Below are 22,282 nucleotides of genomic sequence, written 5' to 3'. Positions count from 1 at the left end.
ACCCTCCCCCAGGTGATTTTCCATTTATGCAGCAGGCTCACTAATTGCAGAAAGAGTGATTACCCTTTCAAGAAGGAAATATAAACCTTGATTACTTTGAATGTGTGTTAGTGAAATGTGGTTCTGATCCCAGCTGGGCAGAAACTGTGTTTCAGTAAAACTTTCTGAAAATGCTCCCATAGGATTGGCAGGGGGAACATGTCTGTGACTGTTCTTATCCTGTTCCCATTTGTGATACTCTCAAAAGGGGGACTGAATTTTGCATCCCTGAAAGCTGGCAGAGTCCTTGCTCTTATGTTTCTGGTGTGCTTCAGCTCACAGGGGCTCACCAAGCTGCTGAATGGAGAAACAGGTACCTTATGAAATATGAGGACAAGGAGCCAACCTTTCAGTGGAAGGGGGGAGATAATATGAACCAAAACTGGCCCCAATGGCAATTGTGTTTTGTCTTAAGAGCACCCAGACCATACAATGATTTTGGTCTCAATACTTTCTCTGAAGAAAGGACTGCAGAAAAACTAGGTGACAGTCCTAACAAATGCTATAAAACAGATAGAACCGTATCTATATAATAGTGCTGGTTATAAAATATCACTTTCTTAAATGGAAAGTGCAGGTTTTGTTGTTTTTTTTTTTAATGGGCTGGTGCATGTTGTAAAAAAGTATATATATGTATATAATCAAAATATGTGTATATACATATATATGTAGATGGAAGGATGATGTTTTTCAGAGACAAGTCTTTAAACAGACCAAATTAACCACTTCTGCTTTTTACTATGGCATGGTGAGGTGGATTTAAGGATGAATTAGGCAAGCTGTAAATTTAAGAACAAACTCATTCTGTGGCTTGAAATTAATTATTATGACCAACATGGTAACTTAATCTCACAAAAACACGAGTTTATTAATAGGTGAAGGAGCTGAAGAACCACACAGTCCATCCAGCCCTCTGATAGAGTTTCCTAATCTCAGTTACGAAATTCAATGCTGCAGTTTTACAAGGTACATATTCTCAATTAGTGAATGTTACAGAACATAAACATGAAGTGAATATTTGTATTAATGAGATTCAAACAAGTCAACTGAAAGAAGTATCAACTCTAGTTATAACACATGGTGAAAAGAATCAAATTTGGAATGTGATCATATATACTGTTGCACATCAGACAATATGTACACTGTTTCATATTGCATGACATTCATAGCATATTCATAGAAAAGTCAAACTAAATGATGGCTTAAAAACTGTTATTATCACTGAAATTTGCTCACTATGTTTTAAAGTGTTGATATTGACTGAGTTAATATTTTCATTGTGTAAAAATACTGTATATAGTAGAAACCCTTCAGCATCTTCCACATTCAAATAAATGAAAGTTACAGTTTGGTATTTGGTGTTCAACATCTTAAATTAAATGGCCGATTCTTTCTGGCCTTCGGAAGGAAAAACAAATCATGAATATGCTCAATCTGGTTTGACTAGAACGTTTCTCTCTTGAAGACCTTGCTTCTGGAATCAGAGACTAAACCTCTACCTCGGCTGAGGTGCGGCTGGGAATACTAAAACATCTGAACACACTTAAAAAGGTGGAAAGTCCATAGCCATTCTACACACTTTCATTTATTGTCTGGACAATTAAAGTACAAATAATTCAAACACAACAAGGTTATGAAAAAAACATTTACAATACTTTCCCTCAGAAATGATCTAAACTAGCAAGGTTAACATGAAGTCATTCATTATAACTAAAGTATACAACTGCCTGGTCCTAAGAAAGATTTTTTAAATTATTATTATTATTCAGATAGTAAAACACATCGTAGAGAAAAGATTCTGACATGCCTTCCCCACTAATGCTTAGCAAATGCATCAAAACTTTCCCAGCAAACTGCGCTCATTCATAGCAGATGATGTATAAAGGTTTCCCTGAACATTGAATGAGTGTTCCTTTAAACTAAAATCTAACATTGTTAAAGTAAAAAACTGATAAAATTATGATGCAGCCTTTGCTTTTAGTTATTTGTCTACTACAAAAGTTTGCCTCTTCAGTGTGAAAAAACAATACTTAGTCTACATGCAGTTAGTGGGTATAGCATGGAAAAAATGCACAAAATAAGCACAAGTTATAAATAACCATAACGTTTTATTACCATTAAGACTAAACTTGTATTGAAAAGATTTTATATAACAAGACAAGAAAAGCAATAGCAAATTTAACTATCAACTAGATTATGCATAGCGAGTAACTGTTTCTAGTACTCAGGGAAGAGCATGACCCTTTTTTGTTTTAAATATATAACCGTACAAAGCACAAACATACTAAAATGATCAGTGCACTGGACATGGGAGAGCACCCCCTCAGTCATTTTGTTCCCTTAGCTCTGTTTTCCCCAATCTGAATTACATTAAAATAAAGACCCAGTTGTTTTCTTTTCTACTGTGCAGTAAGAAAAAATATTCACAACAAACATGACAATATATCAAACAATATTTCTACACAAGTTACCTTGATACCTCTGTCACTTAAGTATCATAAGAAAACATTTTAAGACATATACAAACAAAACTAGCAAAGTGTTACAACTTATAATAAATTAACCAAAAGAAAAAATAACTTTATATATATATATATTTATATTATATATACACATACACACACAACAAAATGACACAATAATATGCTTCTTCCCATAGTTTAAGTAAACAAATAAGTAGACTAGCCAAACTAGCTATATTTGATTTTGGCCATATGCATCACATCGGCAATTAAATAAATAAGTGTTTCAAGCAACATAAACAGTGTTCCAAATGTGCCAACACAGCCCAATTATATTAGCTTGGGCTATAAAGTGAATTTGAAAATTCTTAACAAATTTAAAGCAAATGTATTTTTTTCTAAACACATTACATTTAACTATGATACTAAGATATGTAAATAATTTTGTAGCACCTACTGCTCAAACCAAGGAAGTTTTTGATCAAAAAATTAATTTTTTTAACTTTTGTTCTGCTGATATCCCATACTGATGACTTAAAGAAAAACCGTCTTGCAACTCATCTCCTTGCTTTTGGGTTTTGACTGTGGGTAACTGCGTGCCTGGGAAGAACACTCTCCCGTACTGTATTTAATATTTTTATTACATGCTATGAAAAGATACGAAGATCATCTGTTTGTAGCCCATCCTTCAAAAAACAATCTACTAATCCAGTTTAAAACACACATCTTGATCTCTAAAAAGTTACCAGTGCAGTATGAACATGACAAAGTTGTCAATTTCCCCTAAATTAGCCAGTCAAAATATTTTTTCTCAAATCCAGATTCTCTTGTAAAAATTCTTTATATTTTATAAAAATAGATTTTTCTTGAAACCCATTTTCAGCAAAGAGACCACCTCTTTGGCAACATTGTTAATGTTATTTAAATTGTTATGTCATCAGGTATCCCCCGTTACCCCATTCCCTAACAGAAGACTGTTTAGTTCACATGATACAAAAGAAAAAAGGAAAAATAAAAAAAGTTGCAAAATTATGTTCTTCTTTTTGCAATTTTTATTGTTCCTCTTTAATTTGTGTGGGGGGTTTACCAATCTGATTCAATCAATGTTTTGAAAAAACAGAAAAGAAAACAAAAATCTTTTTTCTCGCTTTTAATCCCATTAGTTCGTAAAAATTGTTTTTTGTTTTATTATTTTTTCAAATGAGTGAATGGTCATCTTAAAAAGACCCACCTTCAAGGAAGGTAGTAAAACTAGCTGGCCGGGTAAAAATCCCTGCACATTGTTATCTATGTATATTATATTCAACAACGACAGCTATGAAAGAACATTCAATGCATCAAAGGTTTTTTTTTTTTCTAAGCATTATAAAATCCTTTCCTGTTCCTCACAGGATATCCAATGTTTTAATACTTAGGCAACACTGGCTTATAAAGTCCATGGTTGAATATAAGCCTTGAAGAGTTTTTTTTTTGTTTTGTTTTGTTCGTATATATATTTATATATATATATTTTAGTAAGTAAGGATATGAAATTCAGGATTTGTGGGTTTTATTGGTTTTAAAGGAAACTTGCAATACTCTGTCTCCTAAACGGTATCCATTAAGGCTGGCAATCGCCATGGCAGCTTCGTCGTAGTTGGTCATGGTGACAAAGCCAAATCCCTTGCACTTGTTGGTGTTGAAATCACGGATCACCTTGACATTATTGACCGCTCCAAAGGGACCAAACAACTGCCACAGCACGCTCTCATCCGAGTCGGGAGACAAGTTGTAGACAAAGATGCACCATCCAGTCCCGGTGTGACCAGGGATATTCATTCCCACAAGGCTCGTCATACCATCAATTGTGATCGGAGAAAACCTACCGAGCAAAAAGAGGGGTCTATTCTAAATATATCTCTTGGCACGAGCTATAAGGGTCCAAGATTTTAAAGTAAATAAGCCAATGGTACTGAAGGTTCTGGATCCTGTCCCTGGAAGATGACCACAGAGCCACCCTTGCTCTCTAACTCCCACTGAAGCGGAGGGGAGCTGTACTAAATAAAATTGCCAAATCTGGCCACAAATGCGTCTCCCTCCTAGGATAAGCCCTGCTTGGATGTGTAAAAAGACCTCAGAAAAGAAATGCTTGAGGACAATCTGAGTCAGAGAGGGCCTGCACACGCTGTGATAAACAACAGCTCGTGGAAAAAGGGCCTGTAGAAATTTGTCACTTATTCCCAGCACTGATGTAAGCTTCAGGACAACGGAGTTCTAATGCTTTATCTCCTACGAGTCTGCAGTGAAAAAACCCAAGCAAACTTCAAGACCTATTTTAAAGACTAATAAGAAATGCCTTTGTCAGGATTCAGCTGTAATGGTAGCTTCTTCAGCTAAAAATACTATTAGAGAGATGTCTCTAAGTGGTAGATTTTATTTCTCCTCCTAACATGGTCCTTAATTGACACACACTGGGGAAAAAATTCAGGTAACAAGAAATCCTAAAGCCAGCCACATATCAAAGAAGGTTTATGCAGCAATTGTAGAGTAAGTAGAACATAAATACAATTAATGAGCACATCAACTGATACCTTCATACTGTGAGGCTTCATTTCCATGACAGGCTTTAGATTCTTCAAGAAGTCAATGCAGGGACTAACCCCCAGAATTCAACAGAGCACCCTACTGTTTCTTCCTTGTTGTCCTTTGGGACTTTACCTCCAATATCCGAAGAGAGCAGATAAAGCCAGGTGTTTATGAACACAGATCCATCACGGGGTAACAAAGGCTGGGCAGGATCTATGGAGATCATCTGATCAGCCTCCTGCTCCAAGCAAGTAGCTTCTCAAATGAGATCTGCTGCTCATGGCCCTGCAGAGGGAAGCTCAGGAAATCTCCAAGGACACGAACCCCGCTCCTGCAGCCCCTGCTGCAGGACTCCATCCTCACTGCGAATGAGTTTCCCTTATCCTCAAGTGGAATTTCCCCTGCTGCAGCCCATCACTGCTGACTCTTGTCCTCCTGCGTTTGACCTCTGCAAAAAGCTCAGCTTCACCTTCCTTCTAAGGCCCCTTGTAGGCAGCTGAAGGCAGCAGTCAGGGGCTAAACTCTACATCTGCTTTTCCCGAATTTCAGCACGTTCCTGCAGCTTTCCAAGGTCTCCCCAGTGGCAGCCATGGCCAGCAGCAGTGACAGCCCCTGCTCCTCACCAATTTAGTGTCACCCGCTAATGCGGGAGGGCACAGAGCAGCCCATGACTCAGGTTCTTAATGAAGATGTTAAGCAGTATCAGCCCTCAGGATCAACATAATTTTCCTTTCATCAGTGTGGAAAAAAAATTGACGTGCTTTCTGAAGCTACACTTTGGGATATGTTTTAAAATAACAACTGCACAGAGGAAATGTCTTAAAAATCCAGTTTCACGTGTACCTTCAATATGATGAGTTTTAATACCAGAACAGAAAAATAATTCCTCAGGATTTTCTGAGCGATGATTGAGGGAGCAGAGGGAGGGGACTCTTGCTGAGCAAGCTCTTGTGCTCTCCAAAACTTTTTACACTTGTAATAATTTCCACACACATTTAGGAATCTGCACAATATTATGCAGTGTATATTAAATAACCATAAAGGAAACTACACACTTGATGGTTGCTCACTGTTCTGTTGATGCCTGACAGCACTTTTTATGTATATTCAGGGAAAAAGAAGACACTTGGAATATAGATCTTTAGCTGAGGATCATCACAGGGGTGTAGCTATGCTATAAATGAGCAGTTCACAAATGCTCACAGCATCAGATCCTCAGGAAGGTTTGCAGACAGTTTATTAAAAATACATGGCAATTTTCCAACTCAACTTCACTTTTGCAAATCCTCATCTCAACACATTTTAGTTTCTCTCCTGCACAGAGAAACCAGTGACATTATCACAACAGTTCAGCACAGAAAGGCTGGACAAGGCCAATTTCTACCGCTCCTTCCACCACAGGTGGAAATAAGGATTGGAAATAAGGCACAGCCAGGGCTTGTATAAGCTAACAGCTTCAGCTCATTTTGAAATCTGGAAGACAGGACTTCAAGCCCATCGCTGGCAAGTGCTAACTGTGTCAGTAACATACATAAGCCACCAAATACTGCTTTTCTGGAATGTTTAAATTAATACAACACTATGGGATACACCATGCTCTAAGTAAGGACGATGTAAAACCCGTACAATGCAGAGCCGTGCATGTCACAATGCATTATAAGGCTTTGCATTTTAATGAAATGCTGCACTGATGTAAAGGGTTAAAGTTTCCTACAGTTCACTGAAGAGCAGCTTTTCCCTGGAAACCTTCAGGAATTATGCAGCTTTCAACTATTTATGTGCCACGAGCACAGCAGCTGCTGTAAATCCAACAAAACATGCACAAAACTGGTGCAAGTGTATTGACACAAATACAAGATCACCTATCGCATAAGGAGCTTTGCTACTAGCAAGTGATCTGAAATTAGCCTCAATAAAACCTTTTTTCCACATCAGCATGTCTCATTTTCCATCAGCACCACACAGTTAGCACAGGGAGAGCCAATCTCCTGTTTCTGAAACAGCTTCAGAAATTATCAGTGCGGTATTTTTTGTGACCCTGCACCTACAGATTCAGGTTTTGCTAGTGCAGGTACAATTGTCAAGGTTTGCTGAGAGGAGATAAGAACTAATTTAAGATGCCTGCAAAGTGACTTTAAACACTGCTGTGTTTTTAGAGTAACACTGCAGACAATGTTGAGAAAGCAGATGTATAACCTATAAAGGCAGGTAATTTTCCTGCTCTTTTCCTCTGTTCAGTCTAAGCCTATCCTGCACCACACGCCAGCTCAATTCCAGGGAAGGAGCAGCAGCGGCAAAAACCCAGAGAAACCTCCCAGAACAAACCCATCCTTCTGACACTGACTTGCACCTGGACAGACACTCAGCTGGGAGTTTTACCATGTTTCTGACAAAATATCAAGGAACAAATAAGGTGGGAGAACACAGGAGAAGTGATGTGTGATAAAATCAGGCGGGGGGTTCTCACTCACTATATCCCCATCACCACACTAAGGATATCCTGACACAACCAATGTGCCCATGAACACCAGCACCGGTGCTTCTGGGGAGAAGCTCTGTTTTGACTTTCCTCTTGTGAGTACTCAAGATTTCAGATCTGTACTGAGTTACTGAGGAGTTAAATCCCACCTTACTGTCTGCTACTTGCTAGTGTAAAGATATACTTACCATACCTTTTTAGAGGATGAGCTTCAAAAAAAAGCTCAAGTAATTTTCAAGTGTGGTGAGTAGACCATTTCAGAAGATTAAGTAGTACTTTGTCATCTTAATCTGGACATCTTAGAGTAACATCAGGAATAAGACTACACCTTTGTTTTGCTGCAAGGGTTGCTTATGCTGATGTTGCCATTAAAAGAAACACTAACAACACATCTCATTTTAGCTACCAAACATACTCATGGAACAGCAGAAATGTTGACAGATCAGCTGAGCTTTCACACATGCGTGCACATACAAACACACAGCTACGTTAAACAAACAAAAAATAAATTTCAAGGACTGAAAAAAAATTCAAAGTATTAAACCTGTAACAAAAGAAACTTCGGGCTGATTGAGGTGCACACAGCTGTATTTTCAAGTCAAACTTACGATGCCAGGGTGGCAGAAAGGTGATCTTAACTGTGCGAGATAACAGCAGCCTAATTCTGATTTTCGACTTAAATTTTCCATTATCAGATCAGAGATTTGTTATAAACTCAAGTTAATATTTTTGACTCTAGAAAATGCACCACTCAGCAGAACAACTGCAATTTCAATGCTTGTAGCTGTGGCACCTAAACCATTTGAGAAGCCCACCTGTAAACAAAAAAAGGTTGAAAAACCCCACAGAACTTGCGCGTGAGGCCTTTAAAGTAACAAAACCAACTGAAGTCCAAACTTAAAAAGAATTTGACATGCTGGTGGAAGAAAAGAAGGGATAAAAAAAATAAAGTTAGTGAATTAAAAAAAAATAAATTGTAGCACCAATCTGTGCCAACACGGACATCTGGCAATCTGTGGAATTCTAATTACCTCTTTACGCCATAGGCCATATTAAGCAAATTGTCCAGCCTGAAAAGAGAAGGAGGGTCTTTGGGTTAATGTCTCACAGATGGCAAGATCGCTCAATGGAACTATTATTAATAGTGTTCCATTTTCAAAGAAGAAACGTTCAACAAGTTTCCCACACATCTAAGGAGCCTAACAACTCCCGGCCTGCTTTGTTAAGTCTGAGGTTGTGCTTAAATTTCTACCAAAGCATTTAAAAGCCTTTTTTAAAGTTGTCTACAGTTTTAGAGAAAAGCTTAACCTCCAGAGCCTGGTTTTTAAGAATCCACTTAGGGTTTGTCTTTTTTATTATAATTCAACTTTTTTTTTGGTAATTCAACTGCTCACCTTGTATTTACAGTTAACTTGGAAATAACGTGTTGAGACTAAAATTGCTGGAACTGGAAAAATTCTTGATTATCTGCTTTAATATAACACATTCTCCCCATTTTATTATATATATTTAGTATTAATCCTTCATGACATGTCAATCCAAATTAACCTCCAAATTTTGCAGAATTTAATCATCTGCTTTCCATGGCAGCACAATAAAGTCCTTCTGTCCATGGAATGATTCAGTGATAACCTCAATGGACACAGCTGCGTGCCAAAGACACAAAAACAAGTGTAAATTTAATGTATCCAATGACTGACTTTTTATGATCTTTAATTCATTAGCACTTTTCATCACTGACAAACTAAAATTACTTCTGAGTAATCCTCTAAAGCCAGTGTGCAACTCAGTTATGCAAATATGTCCAAGTTTTCTTTCTTGAGGCAGACTTTTTGATTTGAAAGCTGGGTTGCCTGAGAACTATTAAGTATAAATGTAATAGGAACATCACATATTGCTAACTCTGCCTTATGCATCAGATGGAAACAGTATATTCAAAATGCAAAGCATAAAACATCCCCAAAAGCATCTGAAGACTCACACCAAAGACTAATACAAGGGCTCTTTATACTAAGAGCAGATATCTCAGGCTAATAAATTTAATGATACTCCTGCTGACTGGGACAGACTCAGCTTTTTTCCTGCTACCAATCCATTGCCATTAACATCAAAGTCTAAGCTGCATCAAAACTGTAGTAATATAGCAGAAAATAAAAGCATTACCCAAAAAGAGAGAAAGAACAAGACAGTTACTGCTCATTTGATTACCAGTGTAACTCTGTTCTGTCCTCCCTTTTTCTATGAACCTTCATGAGATCTGATTGTACAGTACTTCAGCTGTTTTAGTAAATACAACATGACTACTGCTGTCAGCAGATTTTCCTCCTCATTCTCCAGGAAAGAATATTTAATTTTACAAAGAAAATCAGGTCAGCCTACACAACTAAAGCATATTTTCCCGCACAACACCTGCCCCACATTGTCGTCGCTGGTGGAATTTCAGTTCTTTTCCAGGTAATTACCTGAATCTCTGAGCCTGGTGGTGAAGTGGTCCCGGGTAGCGTCTGTTGGGAGACTGATACAGCTGTGAAAGGAGTGCCTGGCTTGTTTTCTGGCTGGGGTTATTGGCAAACTTCACAGTAATTGGTTCTGTAGCACCACTAGGCTTCTGGCCATTTAGTCCCTTTATGGCTTCTTCTGCCTCTATTCTCTTATCAAAACGGATAAATCCCACACCTCGAGAAACCCCTGGGAAGTAAAAACATGTGAAGAGATGAATATTCGTAGGAACAGCCTCATCTATGTAACAAACATGAACTGAATATTGGGTTTGACTTGACACAATAAGTGGTTTGCAAATTAAAAGAAGTCCTGTAAAGAAAAATCCTCTTCCCAATCCGTAATCTCTAAAGTCAAGGCCCTTACCGCATCTAACAATGATTTTAAGTAAACAATATTCTGTATTTTGATAGTCCCTCATTAAAGTGGCAGCAGTTGTACCTCCAGTTACATTTATAAGGAAACAGGTATCACATTTTATACTAAAAGTCAAAAAAAAAAAACCCAGCTGCAGACATTAGCAATTTTGCCACTTCCAGAAACACATGCACATATCAAGAAAAGTTTTCTTTTAACCTGTGACTTGATCAACCAGAATCCGTGAGGTGATGATGCGCCCATATTGTGAGAATAACTGCTCTAATTCTTTCTGGGTCATGGTTTTGGGAAGGCCGCTGACATACAAGTTCGCATCCCGGATGGATGCTGAACTTGGACGGGCATATGACACCTAGGGAGAGAAAAGGAGAGGAGTGTTAGAGAGCTACAGCCACCCTTGGCATTTTGGACAGAAAATGTTCTGTTCTTTCACAAAACATAACCCTGCAGTTCAGACAGGACCTGCTCTGTAAAACCAGCAGAGCCAGGAAAGGCTGGAGGAACAAAGGAACAGCTACAGAGAACTTAAAACAGACACAAAGGTTCTTGATGTGCAGTGATAAAATAACTTTTGTTCAGAGGTGGATTAATGTGCAACTTCCCACGTGTGGCTTTGTAAATTTGCCCCCATGGGTGTGGGGTGTGGATGATTTGCCGTAGCTGGCCTCGCATACTGAGGTCCCTGCATGTTTTTCATTTTCCCCCTCCAAGTGTCTGAAACAGATCAGGTTATTTGTGGAGTGATCTTTTGTGCTCTCTCTCTTTGTGTTTGCATCCTGAGCTGGCAAGATCTGTTCTGGATGAACAGTAAAGTACTGGTGAAATTAGACTAAATGAACATCTGCTCAGGGAGCTGTAGACTGACACTCATTGTCAGATCTGCAATTTATCACAAGAAGTTCCCTTGCATTACAAAGCCCAGAACCAGACCATAAAATATTATGGCCAAGCAAACAAGAAAATCTAGCTGTGGCGCTGCATGTGTGCTGTTGGAAAATTACTAATTCAAGGCTCTTAACTGCTCTTCTACCTATGAATCAGATTTATAATTATAATAGGTGCATAAAAAGCCTTCTGCACTTTAAAAATAATATATACATTTAGAATAAACACATTTAATATCATAAAAATGCTTCCTAATGGCAAATATTCAGCACAGATCATGAATTACTTTGCAGCACATCTGAAAAAGCCAAGGAACCCAAGCTGAATATTCTGCACTTCATTTTGATTTATTTCGATATAAACAGATCAGTACTTTCCTGCATTATGTCTTAAAATGTGTCTAGGAAGGAAGTGGGGGGGTTCCCATCACGAATACAATACATTCAGCAATTGTCTTTCCCTCTTCCCTCAGCCTGAACACAGATGATGTCAAATGGATGTCTGTGTTTTATGTGTCAAAGTTGTCTTTATGCGCTCCACACCTAAAAATAGATGTTGACTCAACACAGAAAATTATGTTAATGACTAATATTTGCTTCCACAATCTTCTCCGCATAATAGCAAACTCTAAAGATTCTAGATTTTAAGGTTTTTACCAATTTCTTTCTAACTTACACATTTGTCTGTAACCTTTTAAATCTAACATTTACAGATAGGGCTGGAGAGAGGAAGTGGAAAATTCAGGGAAAGAAATATGAAATGGAAGTTAGATGAAACACTTGCATCAATGGAGGCGAGCTCAGGCACACAGCACAAAGGCTCAAGCAGACATGAGGAGCAGAGAAACCTTCAGCTGTTGAAAAGAAGAAGAATATTGGCGTAGAAATGATTTCGTGCCACAACCCATAAGCTCCTGATGGGATGCAGCATTTCCATCACTTCCCTGCTGGTCCTGAGCTCCCCTCTGATGGATCCAGGACCAGAACACTCATGGACAGCACCACGTGGCTTTTATGCAACAAAGCTCAACCCAGGCCCTAGGGGACACCAGGGATAAGAACATGGTGCTTTCACCTGCAGCTCAGTTTGGTGCTGGGGCATTTGGAAAAGCAGGCTCTCCTTCCCCACTCTGCAAATGCCTCACCTTGAGAGGGTACCATGAGAGTTCAGGCACCTACAGTTTAACCTACTTTAGGAATAACAGTTTAAAAAATATTTAAGAGCCTCTATGGGGTGAGGGTAGGGATCTTACCTATTCCTTAAAACTGAGAACAGCAAAATGAATAAAGTTCCTGGGAAAACAGCCAGGGGTTTCCTTTGGGTTTCTCACTCTGGCACATTCATTAACCAAATGCCAAGTTACAGGGAGTATGAAAAGTATTGGGATATGCAAAAACACTACTTCCCAGAGCAATGAGTGCCTGACATTTTATATATATATACAGTTCCACCTAGAGAAGGCTCTCTGCTCTCATGGGCCTTGCAGGCAGGCAGAGGAAGGAGAGGCTGCTCACACTCCCAGCCCTCCATGCACAGCACATGAGAACACCTATCGCTGCTCAGGTCTAGTTTTTATTTCCTCCCGCAATCAAACATTCAGGCTGCAGGGGAGCCTGAGCCAAAGAAAGAAGCTGCCAAAAGCAACTCAGCTGTCTTTAATATCAAGGAGAAAAGGTTGCGGAGCTGAATGGACTCAAGGCTAGTAATGTCAATTATTTATCTGCTTTTGAATCTTTTTCATCTTCCCTCTGAGGTCAGCCAATGACAAATCGATCGGTTAGAGTGTGCCATCCTGCTTTCAAGCTATTATTCAGTTAGTGCTGAGGACGGGATGTCTTCCTGTGTGTGAGCTATCAAAGGAAGAAATCGCCCACCCTGACCCTCCATCACACCAGAAGCTCCTTATGCTGTGCAAGTTAAAATGGGAGCAAAAAGCAGCTCCCATTTTATCACTGCAAACCGCAAAGCGCTGGGTGAGGACGCTGCATTAATTCTTTATATCCACATTTAAAAATGATTTTTTTTTTCCTTCCTTTGCTCACGGCAGTGTTAGCACCCTGTAATGAAACAGAGCGTTGAAAGAAGAAAAGAGTATGGAAGCCTAGACAACACAAAGAATTCAAATAATGAGCTGGAGAACACCAAACTACTGCTTGACCCAGGCATTTCTCAGCATTAAAATGTTTGTCCGCTCGTACAATGGTTGAAGGTCGAACCATGGTGTTGGATTTCACTGCATAAGATCATTTAGGAGTTCTGCAGTCAAATTTGCAAGGAAGAAAATAAAATATTGTACAATTCATTTTATGGCTTGCTTGCCTCAGATGTTAGTTTCTATAAATACATATATAATAACTAGAAAAAACATTTAACAGGACATTTCTCATCTGACATTGAGCATTAGCTTGTCTAAGGGCTTCTCTTCATAATAAACACCCATCTCCAGAGGCTGCACCACTGTCTCCCAACACCACTGCAGCATCAGAAGGTCCAGCATTTTGTATCTTCCATGGCAAAGCACATTTTTGTTCAAGTGCACAGAATATATCTCCAAATTCAAGTAATTATCTTCCCTATTGATTTTCTACCGGTTTTCCCATATAGAAAACTTTTTCAAGAATTACTAACCTCGAGACTCTTCAGAACATAAATTGAAGCGGTCTGGCCTTTCCAAGCCAGAGCCCACAGCAAAGGCACCCAGAGGCATGAACGCATCCCATTTGTCTTCTGGAACAAGCAACAGCAGCCATTTGAACACTGACACTTAACCACTTCACTGCTGCTCCCTGTAAGAGCAGCCTTCAGCTCCTGTGCTAATCCTGGAATTCTCAAACAAAGTCCCTTTCTAGAAGCCTCCTTGTAAAATTTAACTGTGGTCTGCTCTGAGGAGGAACTGCATCATCCTTTCCTGGAATGATGCCAGCATTCTGTGCCTTTCCTGGCTCTGACCAGCAGAGCCACCCTGCCCTGGACACACCTGAGCAGGAACCAAGCAGCTCATTCTGCAGGTACCAACCTTCTCGAGATGTACCTTGCTCTGCATCTACCGTTCCTCACCTGGAGAATGGGAAACCATGCAGGAGCCTGAATCAGGCGCAGCACAGGCACCCAAGGACCACCAAGCCAACCACCCTGGACACCTGCAGTCCCTGGGACAACCTCTCCAGCCACAAGCAGCTGAGGTGCAGTCAGTGACTCCCTGGGCAGCTTTCAAAAAGTTGTGTAACATTCTAAAACATCAGGCTTCTTGGTGACCTTAATACAGAGACTTTGCTTTGTCCTTCTGTGACACTCTCTGAGATACAGGATTTCTTATATGATTTTTTGGGGTGAGTCACTTGGCTTTTTTCTGCCTGAAGTCCAGTTTAGAATGGGGACAACCCTTCCCTCATTTGCTGTCCTTTATCCCACTGGTATGGACTGGAAGTGCTTTAACACAAGCGCTCAAAAGCCTCACACAGGTAAATAAAGCACAGTCTCACTTGTTTAATGCACATCCAGAACTAGAAGTAAAATCTGCTTAGCACCAGTGAATGGGCTATGGCAGAAAGAAACATTTCCCCACAGCCACTTCCAGATCCTCAACTGTGTCCTAATTCTGTGCAAAACCAGATTTAAAACAACCTCCCGTGAAAGCTCTGTGCTTTGTCAAAACAATCAAACACAAAAGCCCTCTGGTCCAGAGGCTGAAGACCAGGATCTGGAATACTTTCACATCTGATGCCTGCACTGCTCTGTCCTTTCTCTTCCCTAAGCCCTTGGCTGGGGGATGGGGGGAGTGACGATGCACTTCACTGTTGAGCAATTCAATGCCATTTTACAGAGATTAATTATAATTGCAGGTACAATGGTCTATCCCATCATTTCAGGAAAGACATCTATAGATAATAGCCTAGAAACACTCTTGGCTGTATCAAGAGCAAGGCTAAGAGAAATAATTGCTCTGGCTCTGTGGAATGAAAAGAACTCATTGGCAAAACTGAGGCAAGAAAAAAAGAAATCACAATTAAGAAAAGATGGATGGAATTAAGAGGCAGAGACCCCTCTGGTGCCTCCTGAACGCAGCAGAACCAAAGCTGAACCTTCAAATGCACCACTGAAAGGTCCTCCAAGCACCAGTATCATCGCAGGCACAATGGGTGGAGGAGGGTTTGTTAATAAGCGCTACCAAGTCCCAAGGGTTACACTGACAGAGGGTCCTAAAGAGCACAACAGGAATAAACTTAGTTGAGGCTTTCCAGGTCTGTGGCATCTTTGAATTTCTTGTCCAAAACTTTGTCTTGGGAAGCAGCAGCCACAGCAGACGACCCCTCTGTGTGAGCTACCATCAAAGAGAACAAGTAGTTACTTCAATTTTAGAAGCAGCTATAAAATAGCTACATCCCAAATCTGCAGTTTGTGCCTGTAATGTGAATTTTCAGGAAAGGGAAAAAAAGGGCACTGCACACAAGACACTAAAAAATGCAAATCCCTCCTTGCTGCAGTCAAATGTACTCAGCTACTCCCAGTGTCTTCCAACACCACAACCTTCCATTTCTTCCTTGCAGAGCATCCAAGCTCCTGCTGTGCCTTGCCCTGATCTCTCTGTACACCCTCTCCTTAGCACCCAGCCTTGCACAACATGCCATGTGTTCAGTGGAGGCTGCAGGCAGTGTCCAGCACGCTGGGTGGGCCTGTGGAGGCTGTGCAAGAACACGGTTGGAAAACACCGGCTTTTGGCCGAGTGCTGCACCAAGGGCACCCAACACCAGAACTCTGCTGCCATCACTATCAGCAACCCAGAGCTTTCTGGCTGCAACCCAAATTGTGTTGAGCTTCCCCCACACCTTCCCAAGGAGTCTAGGATGGGGTGCAGGAGATGCAGGTCTCTTCCTCAGCACTCCCTGCTGCAATTCCTCCTCCTGCCCTGTGCTTCCCGCGCCGCCTCCTCTGCCCAGCACGGCTGGAAGGCAATCTTTTTGACAAATGACTTTGTAGGACAGAGAAATCTGAGGCTGCTGTTATTTGGTTACCCTACAGTGACAGGATGGTTTGTAGTTTTGTGGACAATTACAAAAATTAACATGGACAGATTTAGAGCCTGAGTTTTGTGGAAATGGCTGGCATTTTGAAAAATGCCACAGAAACCAAGATCTTTCAGCAGTAATGTTACTACTTTATTTTCAGAAAAAGCAAGATTACTTCCTCCCACAGCCTTATTCTCTGTATTTTAAACTAGGACCATCCAGACCTATTGATCATAACAGGGGAGTAAAGCAGAAATACAGAATTCCATGCTATTTATTCAACTAAACTGAATATAAAACTAATTAGAAAAAGCCTCTGAGCACAGAGGAATCATCTTATCCATTTAGTATTTCAACATCGGATAGATAGGATGGATTTAAAAACTGGAGGTTATCAAGGGCTCAGAGAACCCAGATTCCTTCTCCCCTCTCTGGGGCCATCTCCCTTTGCTCCAGCAGTGTCACAGCATGTACCTGCTCCTGTGAGGGAAGGAAGGAGCAAACCTATTTCTCAGGCAACAGAGAAAAAGGAAGAGAGGGGTGCACAAGACTGCGCTTCAGGGGGTCACTGGCTCTTTTTAGATTTCAAACTTCCTTTCAAAACTATTCTGCCCTTGTTCCAGTGAAGCCAGGTCACCTGAATCTCCAAGTAAATGGTAAAACACTTCCTTCGCATCCTTTCAGGCGCTGTCCTTTTTTCAGGGCAAAGCAGCAGTTTAAACAATCTGTACCCCATGCATCACACATCTTATTTTCCTTCTGATATTTGATGCAACTGAATTGCCAGGCAATCTTCAACAGCAGCAGTGACCTTTCATATGCTTTTATGGATGGGCAAATTTAATTTCTAAAAATAGATTCAATTTCTGGAATATATATTTATTTCAACACACACTGTCTCTTCCCTCATTCTAAACTGTTTTGTAGAATTATGTCAAGCTTTAGCTGTAAAAATAAAGTGAAGCTTTTCTCCCTCACAAGAAGATGATGCTGCTATGAAATGGCGTAAATAAAATATGCACTATGATCAGTTGAGGAGGAACAAAATGTGGTATAACCTATTACCACCAAACACAACATTCCCTCCAATGCTTTTCCCAAATAGATGCTCTGTAAATCGTCACCTCTCAACTTTGACTTGAAAGGGCATCATTGACTTAAATAAAATGCACATAAATATTTTAGCTGCTAGAGTGAAAAGTGATTATTTATCATAACAATGACAGAATAAAAAGAACATTTCTTCAGTTATTTTGGTCCACACATCAGATCCGACTGTGCCTGGCTGTTCTGCTGATCCTGCTATTAAGCCAGTTCCTCCTGTGACTGCATGGCATCAGGAGACAGAACATTAAGCTGCCACAGAAATGTTACAGAAGTGAAAAGGACAGCATTTGGGGCCACATGCATAAAACATACATATTATTTTTAAACCGGAATTAAGCCTTGTGGGGTCGAAAAATGAGTGCAAATACAACTCCCTAGAGCCACCTCATATTCAGTCTAGGTGCAAGGAACAGCAGAGCCCACGACACAGATGGGACACAGCCAGCAGGACCACAGTGACCTTGGCAAGCAGAAGCAATTTGCCACTGTAAAAGGGCTTTCACAGATTACTCATTTCAACTTTCCATCAAAACAGCTTCCAAAAGGCAGCCACAGAAATTCTACCTGCAGGACTGCAGCTACCCAACACACATGAACAGAAGCCAAGGTTCAGCCCATTCATCAATAACATTTACAGATTCATTCTGGGGCAAAAAAACCCTGCCACATTCACAAAGAAAGCAGAACAAAGTAACATTCAGTACTTTTCCAGCTCAATGTTATTCTACTAAGCATGTTTTACCCTATAAAACTATATGCCATTAAATTCTTTTCTAGATGTTCTCTTGAGAGAGGTTTTTTTAATGCACCAACAGCGCATTTTTAGTAACTGTAAAGGGCATCTGTAGCTAAAGTAATTTGGTCTGATAATTAAATATAGTATTTCTACAAGTTTAAATACTTCAGCCTTACAAAGAATTACAGTGAGATGCTGGAAAGCAGCATGTGGGGGCAAACAGGTAAGTGAGGAGGTTCAGCAGTGCTGAGTACTGCTCCTCACCACCTTGAAATCCTTTGGAAACCAGAGATCTCTCCAGCAACACAAATGCCCCTGGCAGCACCAAATACACCTGATTTACCCCTCAGCGTGAACACTGGGAAACCTCCATCCCCACAGCACAGCAGTAGGGAAAGCAGACCTAATTTGATCAGCATTTCCAGAAGTAATGCATAATTAAAAATACAAAAAAAACCAAAGGGGGAAAGGTGAGGTAATCATATGCAATTCTGCAATGGAAAATTGGGTTGGAAACTGCTGATTAGATGTCCCCGTGGCCAAAACTTTGGCTGTTGGGATAGAAGGCTCCCTTGGGTTGGTTTTAGGCAATTGCATAAACCAAATTTTATTTAAAAAAAACCTCCAAAACCCTACGCTTCCTTTCAGTCATAGAAGAACTTATGCAGCTCCTGTGCATGTAGATCAGATCAATCTCTCTGCTTATTATTAAATTTTAACAGCTTTCAAGAGCCCCCCCCAAAATGTCCTTTATTCTATGCCAGTCTACCAGCTATTAATAAACATGAAAACCTCAAAACAAACAAATCACTGAATTTCTAAAATCTTTACTGAATTAAAAAAAACATACCACAACATAAGATTTTGCATAGGAAGTTCCCAGGTAACAGAAGTCTTACCACAGATGACAAAGAAAGGCACAATGGTTTAATTTTGCATGTGAGAAATGTATAGTAATTGCTGTGGGTTGCAGTTTCTGGAGGGTTTTTACAGCATAAGCTCCCTGTAACCTTGAAATATTATGAATGCAATAGCATTTCTCTGGTTCACAAAAATGAAAAACAGAAGCAAAGCAACAGAGGTACTTAGGGACACGAAATGCAGTTCCTTCCTAAGGCTGAATAATGTTCAAAATATACACGTGCTGCATGAAAAAGTGATCTAGATTTTTCAAGCTCTACTGAGTTTTTAATAAGTATTTTCAAAATATTTTTTCCTCCAATAATGTGCCTTTAAAAGCAATTTGGAGAGCAACTTTTCGCTGTAAGTGGAAACTGCTGAGTCCAAGCCTGCATTTCCACCTGCAGCAGTTGATAAGATGGTAGATTTTGCTGCCTTGCCTCACATATTCCTGTAAGTGTTTCCATTAACTCTGCAAAAGCATACTGTGAGCATTTTGATGTATGGCCCACATGCCTATCTGTGGGATGGAACCTGGATGGTCTGAGGGAGGTTTGCAAGCATCCTTTTCTACAAAATCTGTGCAGCTGCTCCACCACTTTCATAACCCTCAGCTCAGCACTTCTGCTCTTCACTGATCAAACAGATCAGGGGAAAAACTTGCTTGAAACAATCCTTAGAAATACACCAGAATCCAATAAATATTTTTGCTTCAGGCAATAGCACTTTGTCCAAACCACAATTTTTAGCCAGAATGCCAAAACCTACAGTATTGACCATGTTACGTTGTATCTTTTTTTGCAAGATACAACATCACTGACATTACTTGTATCAATATTCAGTACAGTAAAAAATTCTATTTTTATGTTAACATTTTTAGCTTTGAAATACAAATTAACTACAGAAGAAAAATTAAGAAAATGGTGCAAATCCAAAGCCAGCATTCAAAAAAATGATCAAAGCAGTTTCAGATAATTTGAATCTGATCTGCAGTTTGTTCCCCTTCAATTTTTTGATTCACATCCCTTAAGCTGTATTATTTGTCAGAATTTGGGATGTGGAAATCTTCTGTAAGCTGTTTCAGAGCAGCTTTATCAGCCATGCAGCAAATACTGTGACAGTGTAGAAGCTTGCTTTTCTTGTGAGACCACTAAAGAAGGTCATTGAATAACTAATGGTCTATTACAAACAATGAAATAAGAGACTTCAGTGGGAAGCCTCCAGGTTTTAAAATAATAAATCAAATTAAGGATGTGGAAATTATGAAAAAAATTTTTTTTGAGAATGACATATTATAACTTACAAGAAACATGCTTTGAACACCTGATAATGACAGGAGTGTCACTAAAAGAGAACTCTGTGACAAAGTATTTCCCATTAAAACATAAGGAAACATGTAACTTGTGAATACACCACCACATACTTCACCTGTTTATGAATAATGGTATCATTCTGGCTGTTTTATTCTACATTTAAGCCTCACTGTCATGCTTTAAAGAGCTTCCTGTTACTTTCCCCTCTCTTTAACAATAGCAGCAATTTCTGAGAAGAGAGATTTCATCTTCTGCATGTCTGCTCATTGTTCCAAGGAGGAGCTCGTTAACCCCCTCACAATGGAGAATAAAATAGTGATGAAATTGCCAGAAACAGTTCCAACTACTTTCTCCCCTTCCTGAATTGAGCAAAAGGCATTTTATATTGTCTTACCTTTATGGTTTTGGTCTGGAGTCTGAGTCCATTTAAAGTGTTAATGGCTTTCTCTGCATCCTTTGGATCAATGTAGTTAACGAATCCATACCCTAAACTCTGCCCTGTTGAAACACAAGAAATAAAGAAAAAAGGACTCAGTATTTTTTAGCACAGGAACAACTTCCAAGAGTGGAAGCACAATTTTCTTACACTGTTTACTTCATCCCTGCTTTCTCTTACAATCTCTATGCTGTTTTTCACCATTTCTTTGTCTCCTTAATACAGGGGGAGCAATCATAACTTTAAATTGCTGCTCTAAAGATCCTTCTGTAAGAACAAGAAGCAGCAACCCCTTGCCCTCCCTTCCCCAGGAGTTAACTGAAAAGCACCTATGAGCCTTGACAGCAACAGAATTGTGTAATAGTTTTGTGCTGAGCTCCTAATAAATATAACTGGCTGACCTGTCAGTAACGAGGCCACCTCTTAGAATTAAATAAACACACACATATAATTTTGCTGCTGTTTATAAACAAGTCTTGAAGTATTTAAACCCCAAAATTAGGAAACTGCATTTTTACACTTGAAGGAGCTGAGGAACAGAAAACCATCTTTACATCTTGTTTTACTGCTCAGTGAGCAGCCAGTAAATAGGAGAAGGGACAGCCCAAATTGCAGCTGGGTGAGGGACTGCGTTAAAGCTCCTCTCAGAGTATCAGAGAGGACAGCAAACCCAACCAGTGCCACAACTGCTGCTGTGCACAGGATGGCAGGAGCCCACTCGAGCAGCCAAAAGCATTTCAACAGCTTCTGTCTCAGCAGCCAGACCCGTGCGTGTTCGCAGCAGGAACAGACCCAGTTCACGACTGGGATAAGAGGCATGGGGCTGGAGAGGCCGTGCTGTCGGCTCTCCAGGGATCATGGACACGCACAGGGCTGTGAGAACCCACTCCACAGCGATCTTTGCCCAATTCCCAGGCAGCAGCTTTGCAGCACCAATTCTATTAATGCACTGTGACAGACAGCCGCTTCCAGATCCCTTCCTTCCAGCATCCTACTGAACTTGTTTTACATGTTTGGAAAACAAAGCTTTTTTTTTGGGCTTTTTTTTTATTAAGTGACGTGAACTTAGAAATACACACAAATAATCACATTTCAAGAATCAGCTAGCCCAAGCAGGCACAGGTGAATGGTCCTGTATTCCAACCATGCTCCCTCTCATACACCCTCCTGTGAATCTGGAGCACAGCAAACCAAAAATCCACCTCTCTCTCAGCACTGATGTGCAGGGGATCAAAATGCTCCTGCTCACAGGCAGTGAGAAAGGAAACACGTGAAAATCCCTCCCAAGGAGAGGAGCAGCATTTGTGGAGATTTCTAGCCACAGGAGCAGCAAGCAGCAACCCAGCTCCTGCTCACCAGGAGGACGGGGAGGTTGGGAAGGCAGCTGCACACCAAGTGCCTTGATGTCCCCTGGAGGCACAGATCCTGCATCCCAGCACAAAGCTTTGTTTCTTTGTCTCCTGGACTACAAAAAAGC

At 40.2% G+C, this 22,282-nt stretch overlaps 1 protein-coding gene across 1 annotated transcript in view; it reads right to left on the bottom strand.

Moving 5' to 3' along the window:
• Positions 1–882: 882 nt before the first annotated feature.
• ELAVL4 (ELAV like RNA binding protein 4) overlaps positions 883–22,282 on the bottom strand; it is a 60,800-nt gene continuing 39,400 nt past the window's right edge. The window contains exons 3-7 of the mRNA XM_058842653.1: positions 20,764–20,867; positions 10,621–10,774; positions 10,008–10,233; positions 8,577–8,615; positions 883–4,362 (exon numbers count right to left, since the gene is read on the bottom strand). Coding sequence (XP_058698636.1) covers positions 4,035–4,362; positions 8,577–8,615; positions 10,008–10,233; positions 10,621–10,774; positions 20,764–20,867 — 851 coding nt within the window. The 3' untranslated portion in view covers positions 883–4,034. The remainder of the gene's footprint in view (positions 4,363–8,576; positions 8,616–10,007; positions 10,234–10,620; positions 10,775–20,763; positions 20,868–22,282) is intronic.

This window comes from Poecile atricapillus, chromosome 7, assembly GCF_030490865.1.
Source record: "Poecile atricapillus isolate bPoeAtr1 chromosome 7, bPoeAtr1.hap1, whole genome shotgun sequence".
Taxonomy (NCBI): Eukaryota; Metazoa; Chordata; class Aves; order Passeriformes; family Paridae; genus Poecile; species Poecile atricapillus.
This window is presented reverse-complemented; position numbering and strand designations above follow the sequence as displayed.